Source organism: Mesoplodon mirus (genome assembly GCF_964341445.2).
Source record: "Mesoplodon mirus genome assembly, chromosome: 2".
In the NCBI taxonomy this organism is placed as follows: domain Eukaryota; kingdom Metazoa; phylum Chordata; class Mammalia; order Artiodactyla; family Ziphiidae; genus Mesoplodon; species Mesoplodon mirus.
The window spans coordinates 231,014,240-231,028,020 of NC_138977.1; the positions used below are offsets into that span (position 1 = coordinate 231,014,240).

At 65.2% G+C, this 13,781-nt stretch overlaps 1 protein-coding gene across 3 annotated transcripts; it reads left to right on the top strand.

Annotated features, from left to right (window-relative positions):
- The first annotated feature begins 1,986 nt into the window (after positions 1-1,986).
- LOC309815418 (uncharacterized protein) lies at positions 1,987-6,409 on the top strand. Of its 3 annotated transcripts, none has more exons than XM_082642234.1 (3): positions 1,987-2,814; positions 3,230-5,184; positions 5,363-6,409. In XM_082642234.1, exons 1-2 carry the CDS (start codon positions 2,419-2,421, stop codon positions 3,596-3,598), a joined length of 765 nt encoding a protein of 254 aa, XP_082498360.1. In that variant the 5' UTR covers positions 1,987-2,418; the 3' UTR covers positions 3,599-5,184; positions 5,363-6,409. The 3 variants fall into 3 exon arrangements, with proteins under 3 accessions (XP_082498360.1, XP_082498358.1, XP_082498359.1); XM_082642232.1 differs by having other exon boundaries at positions 3,230-4,087; positions 4,185-6,409; XM_082642233.1 differs by having other exon boundaries at positions 3,230-4,087; positions 4,203-6,409.
- Positions 6,410-13,781: the final 7,372 nt, after the last annotated feature.

Here is a 13,781-nt window from a genome sequence, read left to right on the forward strand (position 1 = left end):
GTCTGTCTTCTTTCGGAGGAACTTGCCCGCGCGAGGCCACACCGCAGCGTGGCCCAGCGCCTCCTGCCAGAGGCCTTCCCGGGACCAGAGGATGGTGGAGCCCCCACCTGCCAAGGGAGACACGATGGGAATCAGCCGGTGCTGGGATTGCTTCTGAGGCAGCTGACCAGAGCAGGGAAGGCGAGGCCTGGCGAGGGGTGGGGGGCGGTGAGCAGAGGGGGCTGCAGCCCCCATACTCTCTACAGTACCAGCCTCAGGGCGGTGGTTTTGAGGACGGGAGGTGAGGGCTGGGGGGTGGGAGGTGCGCCCCGCCTCTGCCTGTCCACTCGGCCTGCCCTGCTGCAGCCTGAGGGCAGGATGGAGGGGGACGGGGGAGGCAGGGTCCAGGGCTGAGGTTCCTTGGGCAGCAGCAGGAAGCTCTCCTACCTGGCCCCCTAGGAAGGAAGGGGCATAGGGGAGGCGCCCACCCACCCGACAGGGAGACCCAGACAGATGTGATGGGGTGCCGATGAGCAGCCCTTTCCCCAACCAGGGGAGGGCGTGCGCGGCTCTACCTCATCACACCCGCAACCCACCGGGCGCTCTCCCAGACTACCGTCCAGCTGGGGTAGGGTCATGCCCACCACGCCCCCACACTCACACCTCTGTTCTCGCCACCGGAAGCACAAACTCGCCCTCTGGGCTTCAACGAGGGAGGTTAGGGGAGGGGCGTGGCGATAGGGGAGGGGCCGACCTGCGAGGGAGGGGGAGGGGGGACAGCTGTGGCCCTGGCTCTCTGAGAACCTCGCGAGACCACGGGGCGTTGGAGAGAGATGGGGCAGGGGAGCAGTGATGCGGTCACACGAGACCAGCCTCACCTCTTGGTGGGGGTGGGCGTGGACAAGGGGTCTTGGGAGGCGCGGGGCCTCCCTCGGCGTAGTCGTCCCCGCTGTCGCTGGTGGTGGCCTGGACTAGTCGAGGCCGTGATGGCGAGAACCCGGCAGGTCTAAGGATTTAGGCAACGGAACCTCCAGGACCAGGTGTCAGGACGCAGGGCTGGGGCTGCTGGAAGAGCCCGTTTGCAAGGGGGCGAGTTGACTTTGGTCGCGGGTTGGGTCGGGCCGCAGGGCCTCCGAGTGTAGACGGGACTCGAGAACGCTGGGCGGCCACTCACCGCTCGCCTCCACCACCCCGCACTGCCCCGCGCCGGAGGGACGCGACTCTCCGAGGCGCGCATGCGCGGGATTCGGTGCGAGGTCGGCTGCGGCGCGTACTGGCGGGCCAGCTGCAGAGAGCCGAGGCCACGCCTGCGCCTAATCACCGGGTCTCCGAGGAAGGCAACAGCGGGGTTGCCGAGGGGCAGCAAACCCGGGAGGTGGGTCCCAGAGCCAGGAGAGGGGCAGGGCCTAGCACCCCTGGACGCTGCTCCCTAGCCAGGTGAGGAAGCTGAGGCCAGACGTGCGTGACACAGCTGTCACTGGAGCAGCCAGGGTTAGAGGGAGGGGAGACCCCAGGGGACACGAGCCAGCCAGGTCGGGAGGGAGTGGGCCTGCGCCCGCGGCAGTGCTGAAGAAAGAGAGGGGACCAGCCCAGGCAGCAGCCGGGAGCTGACGGGGGACTCGGGGTGGGGGGCCGTCTGACCTGCGGAGGTGAGGTCACCTTAGGACTCAGGAAGGGGAGCTTCAGGTAGGGGCTGGGAAAGTCGAGGTGGCAGGGCCATTAGAGGAGGGTCCTGGATTACGGAGGGGGTCGCCCAGCAGAACTGGGGTGGTGGGCGCGGAGGATGGTGCCCGTGTGTGGACAAAAGACCGAGGGGCCGGGCCTGAAAGATTAGAAAGGAAGAGATGCTAAAACTGGGGTTTGAAAGGCGTGGTACCTGTTAATGCCTGACATTGCATAAATCACCAATTTTGAGCACAAAATACAGTAATTCCCAACAAATGTTCCCTGTTACCTAGAGGGTGCCTGTCCCGCCCGTTCTGTGCAGCTGCAGCGGTCGTGGGGTTGGGGTTTGCTTCTCTGCCGCGCTGGGGAGGCACCGCCCCGCCTCCACCCGGAGGGGCTCCGCGTACCCGCCCCCGAGTCCCCCCAGCTCGGCCGCTGTCGCTGGTAGCGGAACAGACACTGTCGCGGCGGCACTTAGAAGCCTGCCCCCGGGCGTCCTTGGAGCAGCCCTGGGGACACGCGACTTCCAGGACACCGTGCAGTAATCTTACAAGACACCCCGCGCGACACACGGCGAGTGAGTTAAATCCCCAGCCTCACCCCTCAGGGTCCGGTGACCGAACTGGGCTGGCCCGGGGTCGGGAGGAAGACGCGAGGTCCGCGACCCCGGCTCTTCCCCGGTGTGCCAGGCTCCCACCTCACCGGCCCCTCCCCAGCCCGAGAGGCTCGAGGGCGGGGTTGGGTAATCCCAAGGCGAGGCCCGTGGGGCCTTTGATGTCCGCGGGGCGGGAGCGGGGGCGGCCTCGGTATCCCGCCCATACTGGCGCCGGCGCCCCTGGGAGTCCAGGCTGCGTGCTCGACCCGACCGCTCGGAAGCCCTGCGGCCGGCTGGGGGCCGAGTTCGGCCGCCGGGGGCGCCGCGCCGACTCAGAGCCCGCGCTCCGGGGGGCGCAGCTCCCGCCAGCGGGTCCCCGCAGCAGCGCCCTGCGGTCGTCTACAACGCGCCACGTGTCCGTCTGCCTGGCCGCGTGGAGGAGACAGACGCGGTCTGGCCAAGGTTGGAGGAGAGGGCCCGCTGACCCCGCCGCCACCCCACGGAGCACGGGCGCCCCAGACCTCGCCGCCCGCTTCCCCGAGGCCAGCTTGGCGCCAGGGACGCGGACTGGGCCAGTGAGTAGTGAGGCGCTGGCGGCACAGGGGACTCGGACAGGGTGACTGTCCCTAGGCTAGCCCGTGCGGCCTGGGCTTCTCTGTCCGCGGGAGCCCTGCACCCTCCTGGCCACCACGGGGTGGAGACAGGCAGCAGCACAGCGGAGCCCAAAGCGGTCGGGGACCCGCAGCGGAGCACGGTGGCTCCCCTGTCCTTCCTGCTCGGTTCCTCCTGGGAGCCAGACGCGGAGTCATCCACGTCCTGAGCCAGCAGACCCCCTTTCTTCCTGTCACCCGAATCTGGAGACAGCTCCTATGGCACCAGAGTGAAACCCAGCAGAGGGTCTGGGCAGGGGCTGGGGGGTGGAGAGAGAGAAGGGCCAGCGTAGCCCGAGGGACCCTCTCTGACCAGCCCCTCCCCACCCTGTCTGGCTAGTTGCCCGCCCACATTCCTACCCAGCAGGACAGCGGGCTGCAGCAGACACGCCGTGTCCAAGCCCACCCTGTGCTGGGAGTAGTGATGCGGACCCCTGACCCCCTCGGTGTGCACACCTGTCACCTCTGGCACTGCAGACCCACGGGGGCAAGTTGGACAGAGGAGATAGCTCAGCACTCCACAGGACAGGCTCCCAGCCGGGGCGCTGGGTGGGAAGGGGCCGTCCTCACCTTCCTGCAGCCCAGGCCAGCCGGGTGGGGGTGGGGGGGAGATGAAAGGCTGTTACAAGTCCTCAGTTCCCACCTCTCCCTTCACCGGGGACACAGACCCGCCCCTCCCCTAGACATCTTGGAGCCGGGGGAGGTGTGAATGGCTTCTTTTGTGCCTCTGAATGGAAGGCAATTAGGTGCTACTTATCTGTGGGGGGCATTTGGGTCCTCTTTGCAAACCCACCTCCCACCCACCCCGCTCCTCCTGAGCTTATAAGTGCAGCCCAGCCCTGCCAAGCCTGAGGCGGACCCTGTGCTCATCCTGGCCCTCCTGCCTGGCCGGGGCACCCCGTTCCCAGCCCCCACCGTCTGTCCAGAGGCGGATCCTGAGTGCGGCCGCACCATCCAACAATGCCTCCCTCCTCCACCTTTCCTGGTGCCTGCGAGACAGCTTCCAGCTTTGGCTCGGGGGACCGGCTGTCCCAGAGAAGCTGCGCGGGGCCAGCGCACACCGCCAGCCCCGCCGAAGTCTCCCGGGGGAGCCTGTCTGCCCCAGCCCGGGTGTGCAGCAGAGGGGACCACCCCTAGACTGTGGGCAAGGAGCAGGTGAAGTCCTCAGGAGTGTCTGCGCTGGGGACACCCACACCTGGTAGGTGTGGGGATGGGGGGGCCTCCCTTCCCAGGCTGGGAAGGGAGCCGGGGAGGTTTCAGGAGCAGGGTCACACATTTGTGTACTCCGGCCGCAGGTGGGGCATTCTTTGCAGGACTGGGGCTTGCGGGTTGCGCCGGACCCCTCCGGCTGGTGAACCCTTCCCCTCGGAAGCAGAAACCACAGTGGCGGTCTTCCCTGCTCAGACCCCTTGGAACTTCTCTTCCCCACCCCCCGCCCTGGAGGGGCTGCCCCCACCCTCTCTGAGCCAGGATGCCCACCTTAGCACTCGGTAGCACGTGGCCTTCAAGCTCTAAGTCCTTGGGGCCCCACTTCTGCGAGAGGGTCACAGGTAAGTGCACCTTGTAGGTCACGAACCTGCTCCGTCCGGGGGGCTCCCCGTGGCTCCTCCTGCAGAGCTCCCCACGGCTTCTCCTGCAGGGCTCCCCACGGCTCCTCCTGCAAAGCCGGGTGCCTTTGTTCGGCATCCAGACTGTGGCCTATCGCTGGCCACCTGGAGTCCTGCAGGGTTGCTTAGGGACAGGACGACCCGGAGCCCACTGTGGTTCCGTCCTTGTGAGCTTCCCGTGGTTTCCAAACTTGACGGAACGCTTTGTCGTTGGCGGAGGGGGCTTTCTTAGTCCGTGTTTTAGTGTTTGCGACTTAATCACTGCTCTTAGGTGTCAAGTCCTGCGTGGCCAAAAGTGGGGCTGGTATTATCTGTAAGTTTGCATTTTTTTAAAAGTTTAAATAATGACCATGGAGACATCTTCACCTCATGGGGGTTCTTAGTGCTGCCCTATCTCATAATTAGAAATCAGAGAACAGACCTGCAGGAGACAGAGCCTGGGTACACGGGGAGTCCATGGGAGGCTTTCCCAGACCGCAGGCCTTTGCCAAGGGTGGGCTCCGCCAGCCCCCATTGCACCCCCCCACCCCGCCCCGTGAGTTGGAGTTCCTTGTTTGCGGGTGAAAGAAACTGGTTTCTGGAAGGGAGCACTGGACAGCGGGTGAGGGGCCGGTAACAGGATTGCTGTCCACCCCATCATCCTCTTCGACATCCACGCCTCTGGACTCCCTCCACACTCAAGTTGAAGGTGAGGAGGGGTGTCGCCTTGGCCCAGCGGGAGGCTGGAGGGCGGGCTGCTCTCCTGAGGCCCCGCCGCCAGCACCCTCTGCGGTCACAGCTGGTGGCACCTCCCGGGGGGGGGGTCCCTGTCCCCCCAGGCAGCACTTTCAGCCACACGGACTGGGTGCCCTCCCGTCCTCCCTCAGGGCTGAGCCAGGAGGCAGAGGGCGCTCGGGCTCCCCGTGTGCGCACAGCCTCCACGGCGGAGCAGGTCAGCGCCCTGGAGTGCTCCTTCCGGCACCGCCGGCACCGCCGCTCCCTGGGCCCGCTGGAGCACCAGAGGCTGGCCCGGGAGATGCAGCTCTCCGGAGGTGCAGGTGAGGGGACTGGCCGGGTAGGGGGGTGACCCGTCGTTGCCCTGCTCACCTGGTTTCAGAATCGCCGCGTGAAACACAAACGCCATCTGCAGGACTCCCAGCTGAGCGCGCCCTTCCCCACAGCACTCCGTGCGCCCCTGGCGCTCTGACCCCCCACCCTCTGCCCTGGGCTGCGTGCGGCCTGCAACTGCTGTGCCCATGGGCATCCTTGCCTGGGCCCCCGGCTCTGGCCCAGCCTCTGGGCTCCTTCTGGGGTCCCTCCCTAGCGGAACCAGCCTCTCGGGCTTCCGCGTGGGCCTCGTGCGGCAGGCAGCCCCCCAGACGCCGGGAGCCCGGTGCACGTGCTGAGCCCAGCTTTGCCCTGGGGAGCCTGCGCCTCTGCGCCCCGCCAGAGACCCGGCATGCCTTTTAAGGACGTGTGGCTGCCCAGAAGCCTGCAGCTCAGGCCTATCAGACACTGGGCCTCCGTGCAGAGCTGTGTCTGGCATCTACCTGCAGAGACACGGTGATCCCCTGTGTGGGCCTGAGGCCAGTGGCACCTGGAACCTTCCGGCCTTAGGACTGCGGAGGGTTTACAGTTGAAGGCATTTCAGAGCCACTTCATACCTGAAAGTTGCCAAAGGGTTGGTTTAGGAAGTGATGGGTCAGCAAACAGTCAAAGGCCAAAGTGGACTGTGCTGCGCCAGGCGCTCACACGTGGGTAACGCTACCCTTCCTTGTGGATAACTAAGGGTAACTTATTCAATAGAAGGTTTCCAGTTAGGGTAAATAAAGTCGGATTCTTATGCTATGTGCTTCCAAGCTTTGTGCATGAAAATGGAAACCGGCAGGATTAGGAGGAAGTGAAGGTGCTTCTCACCTTGGTGTTTGAATTCCACGTTAACAATGACCCCAAAGCTGGAAACGGGAAAGGAACTCATGGTAGCTTCCAGAGCGCGTGTGAGCCAGGGACTGCTCCCTGTGCTGCCCTGCTCTCCCTTTGCTGAGGAAGGACCCACGCAGCTTCTGGCCTGCGCCCCCTGAGCTGTCCTCACCTGCAGGGCTGTGCCCCCGGAGCAGGAGAGAGAGGGCCCCTCCCTGCCCGAGGCGCGCCTCGAAGCCGCCTCATCGCTGGAGGAAAGAGCCAGGGGTGCAGACTTCCCGGAGGGTTCCGACACGGCACTCAGAGGGTGTCTGCGCCACATGGGTGACAGTGGGCGAGCCGGGGCGTGGGGATGATGCCCGGATACCGCGGTGAAGGGCCAGTTCAGAGAGGACCTGGGTATTCAGTACAGGATCACTTCGTATTCATTACAGGAGTGCTTTGGGGGAGAGTAGGAGAGCTTGAGGAAGAGGCAGGTGACCGGGGAAGGGCAGTGGGGCACAGCTGGGAGGGGGAGGGTGCGCCCTGGGGCCTGCCCGGCAGGAAGGCACCGCAGGGCGGAGACCCGGGGACCTCCCGCCCGCTGTGGAGGGTGGGTTCTGAGCAGAAAGCCTCCGCGCAAGAAGCAGAAGCCTGGGTGTCGGAGGATAGAGCCCGGCCAGGGTGGGGGTAGCACGATGTGGGCCTTACTACTCATCGAGACTGTGGCTTCCTTTACAGAGGTGGGGCTTTTACGACTGTGTGGAGCCGTTTATTCAAGGTCTCTTGTGGGATCGGGATTTGCTTAAACAGGTACAGGTTTGTGTGGTTTCAGCCGTTTTAACCTCTGGTTCAGAAATGCCTGCCTGGATTCTCTCTCGACCCTAAAATCTTAGCCAGTGTCTAGCTTGTCTTGTTCCTTCCAGGCTACCCAGTGGATCAGGGGAAGCTGAGCGATCCTCAGCCTCTGTGTCCCGGGATGTGTGTGTGTGTGTGTGCCTCTGTGTGTGTCTCTGTGTCTGTGTGTCCCGTGATGTGTGTGTGTGTGCACCTCTTTGTGTGTGTGTCTCTGTGTCTGTGTGTCTTTTGCCTGAGTGCTGTCGCCCCCGCTCCCAGGGCTTTGGGTGTCACTTGTCTGCAACTTCCCCCCACTTCTGGGCAGCAGTGCCCACTTACCTGGTCCTCTCTACCCCACGGCTGTCATGACCAGCAGCGACTGGTGGTGCTTCCCAAGCCCTCCTTCCGTTCTGCTGCTCAGACAGACGCGTTAGAGCCTCAGCCACTGGCAGGGACTGGGCAGAACAGTCTAAATCCCAGTTTAGGGCAACAGGGACTTTGCAGTGGACACTGGCTGGGGCAGCCGGCCTTGAGCAGGAACCGGGTGAAGATGGGAGAGCCCATGGCTCTGCCAGGTCCACCTCCTCTGGTGTGGGAGCAAGACCTGGTGACAGACTACAGGGCCTCATGCCTGAAACTTATATGCAGAAGGTTCCAAATCCATACGATAAGGTACATAGGCCAAAATATTTACAGCAGGACCAGCTGGTGGGGCCTCCGGGCTGTCTGTCTTGCTCTAAACTTTTCTGTCTGCAGTTGTCATAGGAGGTGCTGGGTGGGGCTGCTTGGGTGTCGGCCCCTCCCCTTCCCAGGGCCAAGCACATCCCTCCGCCCCCCCGCCCCCCCCCCAGTTCTGAGCCACCCAATTCTTGGCGCCCAGGCGTCATGATGCCTGGTTGTGGGTCAAGAATGGGTGCTCTCAGCCAGGCCACCCGCACAGGCCCCATAGCCAAGGGGCTTGCAGAACAGACGCGGCACTGCCAAGCCCCCTTAAGGGTGTGGGAGCACCTCCCCCCCATGACTGCACAGATTCTCGGTCCTCCTCCCACTTCAGTGGCCCCTGGTGGCAGAGGACCTGTCATATCCAAGACCATTGCTGTCCAGGGGTCAGGACCACCAGGGCCGCACCGCGGGACTCCTGGCCACCAGAGGGGAAAACAAGCCTCCCGGGGTGGCAGGACCACCCAGGCCTCTGCAGCTGGAGGGCTCCGTGTCGCCCCCTCCCCAGGCCGGTAAGATCCTCATTCCCAGCTGTCGTAATTGCAACAGACAAGGGGGCAGGTGGAGGGAAACCCCTCCCCAGGGAAGCCATGCTGAGGTTTGTGGGGCAGGATCATTCACCCAGTGCCTCTGTGATCCCCACCCCACCATTTACGGGGGGCCCCTGCGACTGGCGGCCTATAGGGGCGTCACCTGGCTTTCCCGAGGGCCGCCTGGCCCCAGGCTGTTCTCTGTGCTCCTCAGCTGAACCAGATCTGATACAGGACACACTGGTCTGCTCTGCTCGACCTCCTGGTGGGGACTCCTGGCCTATCTACCTGCCGAGGGAGCCACCCACAAGGGACCCCACCCTGCGGCTGGGGCAAGTCTGGGACCAAGGGGAGGGTATGCCCTGCCAGCTGCAGTGACTCTGAAGGGTTTCCCTTCCTGGGCCCAGGAGCCATACCCTGCAGCTGCTGACAGGAGGATAATGGTAGAGAGCAAGGCAGAGCCACTGGCTGCCTGGATCCAGCCGTGCCTGCCAGCCACCTCTCTCTGCATCACAGGAAACACAGGTGTCTGGATCAGGCCACTGTTCCTCATGCACTCAGGGTATTGTGTATACCTGCTTCCCTTCCATACTCTCAATGGTCCCAGCCCCCAGCCCCCTGGTGAGGATGGACCGGACGGAGAGTGGCACTGTGGGGGTGGGCGGCTGCCTGAGCAGGGAGGGCTTCGGGGGCCTGGCACTCTGTCTTCCCACTGCCGAGCCTGGGGCGACCACTGGTAAAGGGACCCTGGTGTCTATGAGCCCCGTTCGGTGCCCCAGGCAGTGCTGGGGGTCGGGCTGTGCTCACTCCAGCCCTGGGAGTCCTGGCCCGCCCACCTGGCGCCGCCAGCGCTCTGGGAGTGTCCTGCCCCCGTGACCCTGGTTATCAGAAAGCCCCCCACCTCTGCCCCCCCCGCCCCCATCAGCACGGACTAGAGGAAAGCACACGACGGAGGGAGGTTTGCTTTCAGGCTTCAGCGGTCAAAGCTTTTCCACACTGAACTTTACATGAAATCACCTTTATTGACATTTCCGAAGGGAAAATACAAGTGTGATGAAAGTGGAGGGAGCAGGCCCACGGCAGCCCCTGCTGACGCCCTCCCCCGCCCCACTTCTCTGCACGTCCAATCCCCCTGGTCCCAGACCCAGACCCCGCAGTGTTCCCAGATGGGCTGCCCCCGCTCCTGTTCCGGCACCTTCTGTAACTTTTCAGGGCAGCCCCAGTGACAGTCACCGTGGAGCAGGGCCCTGCTCAGCCCCCCTCTCACGCTCCTGCAGGGGCAGGGCCTGGACCACGCTGTCCACAGCTCTGGGGCATGCACGGAAGCGAAGGTTACCCGATCTTCTTTTCCTAGGACGGGGGACCCCTCCCTCTCCCTGCCCCCGCCCCCTCATCCATCATCCTGATGGAGGAGGGCAAGGACCCTGTGGCTCCGTCATCGGGATCCATCCCCGATCCGGCGTGCGGGACGTGGAAGCAGGTCCAGAGGCAGGTGCGTGGCGGGGAATGGGCTCTGCGGCGCAGCAGGACCTCGGCGCCCCATTTTCCCATGCCCTACACCTCTTTAGGCCAGACCCTCAAAGAAGTATATGCATAGGAAAAAGGAACAGCGAGCGGCATGGCCGGCACGGGCACGGGCGCGGGTCCGGGAGGGTCCGTGCTGGGTCAGGTGAGGCGCGCAGACAAGCTGCAGGCTCGGCTCGGCTGGGCGGCTGCAGGCGTCCTGTGGGTGCGAGCGAGCGGGACGGGCTGGTGGGCTGAGGAGGAGGCAGGAAGGCCAGCCGGGCCTTACCTGGTCAGCCTCAGGTCCGGAGTCTCTGCGGGCGAGCGGGGCCGGGAGCGAGGAGGAGAGCCGCTTGCTGACTGCGGGCTCTGCTGCTGCGGCCGCCGGGCGCCCCTTTATGTGCGGCAGAGACCTTGGCGGGTGGCGCCCAGAGCAGCAGCCATCACGTGCGGTCACGGGCTGCTCTGTGCCAAGGACCCCGCCTGCCCCCGCACCTGCGAGATTGGGGCACAAAGACCTGCTCTGAGCAGAGCGCCCAGCCTCAGCAAGCGGGCGGCGAGGCCCACGGGGCCGGGGGCTGCTGGCCAGGACCTGGGACCGGGCCAGCCCTGGCCGGCAGCCTCCTCCGGACCTTATCTCCCCACGAGCCTCTGCTTGCGTCACGGCCCAGAACGCACAAGGGAGAGAGAGCCTCCAGGGAGGTGGCACCTCTCCCCTCCCGTCCCGACCTCCCAGCCTCCTGCCCCGGCCACGGAGCCCCAGGACCCCTGCCTCAGGAGGCCGCCTGGGGCTGGGGCTGCCCGTAGTCCAGAGGATCCGGTGGGGGAGCTCTGCCTGGCCGCACACCCGCCCGCCGTGTGCTCAGCTCTGCCCCAGGGCCCCAGGCTGTCTGGAAAAGGGCAGGGGCTCTGCAGTCTTGGGGGGACACTGTAGGGACAGGCGAGGGAGCGGCACCCAGGGGACAGCTGATCGAAGACCCAAGTCTTCGCACACAGAGACCCACACAGGCGCGCCACCCATCTCTCAGGCCCAGGGGCCCCAGGAGGGCAGCTCAGCCTCTCGCCGCGTGTGGCCGTGGGCGCAGTCAGTACCTGCTGGAGGGGCAGCTGGCTCCACACGGGCGAGTGTCCCCACTCTGCTCACGAACATTTCTGACCTGCGGGGAACGGCAGAGGTAGTGGCCCGAGTCTGAAACTGACCGGCCATCACGTCCCACACCTGCCCCCTGGGTCCCAGGGCCCCCTGCCGTGCAGCACCCACAGCCTCTGCTCCCCCTCCGCCCCCGGGGTGGTCCGTGCCTCCAGGACCAGGGACGGTCCCCCTCCCTGCCTGAGGGTCCAGACAGGCGACCCCACCCTGCCCTCCCTTTGCCCTGAGACCGGCTCTGGTGTGTCTGTGTGTCTGTGTGTCTGTGCATGCATGTGTGGTGAGTGTGCAGCAGCCCCTCGGGCTCTCAGCCGACCAGTGGAGCCTCGGGACTGTTGCATCGAACCCCAACTGAGGGGCGGCTCCTGGATGGGTAAAGGCAGGCAGAGGGCACAGGTGGACGTGTGAGGGAAGCCAGGTGAGGGAGCGACCACCCATGCCTGTGGACATGCCAGGCCCTCCTGACACGTGCCCACCGTGGCCTGGACCCGTCCCGGCTGAGCGGTGTGGCTGAGAAGCTGCAGACCTTGGGCTGCGTGGAAGCGGTGGGTACCCCTGCCGGGAGACTGTTCGCAGTCCAGGGCCTCTGGGGGCCGTGCAGCCTGCCAGTGGGTGCAGGGTCAGAAGACGCCAGTGGGCAGTTGCTCAGGGCTCTCCTGGGTGGCCAGGACAGGAGGGGCCGGGCCGACCTTTGGGCTGTATGGGGCTACAAAGGGGGTGTCAGATCCTGACCTCTGATGGGCAGGGGAGGGGCTCTTGGTGGAGGAAGACCCCCACCCCCACCCCGGGAGCTCAGAGGCCCAAGGGCGGCCGCCTGCTGAGTCTCAGGCTGATGGGTGAAGCCCCAACTCGAGTGGCGTCTCTGGGGCCATCTGCTCAGGCCCCTGTTCTCTGGAGAACCACTCGGGGTCCTGCTCCCCCCAGCCCGGGGGCCGCCCCGTCCTGAGCCTCCATCGCCCTTGACCCTCCCCCTCGAAGCTGCGTCCCATGGCTCTTGGGAAGCACACTTGCACCCTTGACCTTGGGCCCCTCAGGTGGGTGGGCGATGGGCCTGCAGGAAAGAAGGAGGCGAGAGGCAGATGGATAGAGACACAGAGACAGGGAGTTGGAGTGGCGATGGGTGCGGGAGGCCCTGCTGCTCTAAAGCACCTTGGAGGCCTCCCTTGTCTTCTTAATCTTACCGTCCTGATGATAAAAATCAACGCCTGCTAATTACAAACCACTTTTTGCATCCAGAAAGGCATAAACAGAAGATGGGGCAGGGACAGCAGCCTGAGCCTTCTGGCCCCAGCCCAGCATCTCCGGCGTGTGGACCCCAAGCCGTCCGCTGCTGTGCCGCTGGCTGTGCTCCCGTCGCCCCCTTAAGCCCCTGCCTCCACTTTCCCTCCGGCAGTGGGGGTAGCTGGCCCTCTACCAGCAGGAGCCCGGGGGGTTTGGGTGGGAGGCCAGCTGGGGTGAGGGGGCTGGACCCACTGTGTTTCCCCAAGGGCGGCAGGGAGTAGACTGTGTGTCCAGGAGCCCCCCTCAGGCTGCCACGTAGAGCTAGGCAGAGGGAGGAGACGGCTGAGGGGCTGGGCCTGCCTTCCACGGCGGGTTTCAATCCCATCCGGCCCACCTGGACCCCTGGAGGGCCCAGACCCTTGGGGTCTCGGCCCCAGGAAGGCTTGCTCTGTGGCTTCTGGAGGTGAAGGAGGGGACTCAGGGCCAGCTTCCGGCCACAGCTGAGGGCAGGAAGGCCCCAGCCAGAGGGCGCTGAGGCTGCTCGCTGCCCAACGGGTGCATCCCCAGTGCTCGCCCTGCCTCGAGGTGCTGTGCGGCCCTTCAGGCTTTCAGTGGGACCCAAGCCCAGAGCAGGAACCCAGGTCCCCGGCTGCCCCCTCCTGTGCTCTGGCCGCAGACCCGTCCAGGGGACCCTGTCAGACTTTTCTAGGAGCTGAGTGGAGCAGTGCATGCCGGGTCCAGCCCCCTCCCTAAGTGGTGAGGACGGTCCCCCCGGGCAGACACAGCAGCTGGATTCCAGGGTGGCCGGACGAGGGACACAGGGTGCCTCTCACTTCTGCAGCCTCTGGCCGGACCCCACTGCGGGAAACCTTCCTGTTTGCCAACTCTGTGGCGTCCACACAGCCCCAGGCACTGCGTCCTGGTCCCTGTCACCTGGGGCAGGGCCCCCTGCTGGGTCCAGCCAAATCCTGGGTGCAGAGGCACCCACAAGCGGCCCCTGGAACACAAAACATGCTGGGCCCGGCCCGCCCTTTGCCCACAAGACAGAAAGTATCCTTGCCGGCCCTGGAGGACGTGCTTGGCATGGAGTTGACTAGTGATAAGGGGTGTCCTTCAGGACTGCTCACTCCCTCCCATTGCTCCATTCCTGGTGGGGGGGTCCCCACAGCTGTCTGCTAGCTCAGGCCAAAGTTTCCAGCCACCAGGAGGTAGCCTACATTAACCCTTGGTGGGTTCCCAGAGAGGGTGGCCTACGGAACACAGAGACCTCGGCCTCTGCCCTGTGCCCCAACCTGCCCTGCACCCCAATCCTGCCCTGTGCCCCAACCTAACCTCCCCAATCTTGCCCTGCTCCCCTATCCTGCCCTGCTCCCCAACCTGACCTGCACCCCAATCCTGCCCTGCATTCCCTGGGTTATTATCCACTGGCGCTCCCCACCCCGAGGGGCA

Bases quoted from the DNA above. Each gene is read 5' to 3' on its own strand.
- LOC309815418 (XM_082642234.1), top strand. From the start codon at position 2,419: ATGTCCGCGGGGCGGGAGCGGGGGCGGCCTCGGTATCCCGCCCATACT. The intron at 2,815-3,229 runs GTGAGTAGTGAG...CTGTCTGGCTAG, and splicing joins CAGGGACGCGGACTGGGCCA to TTGCCCGCCCACATTCCTAC.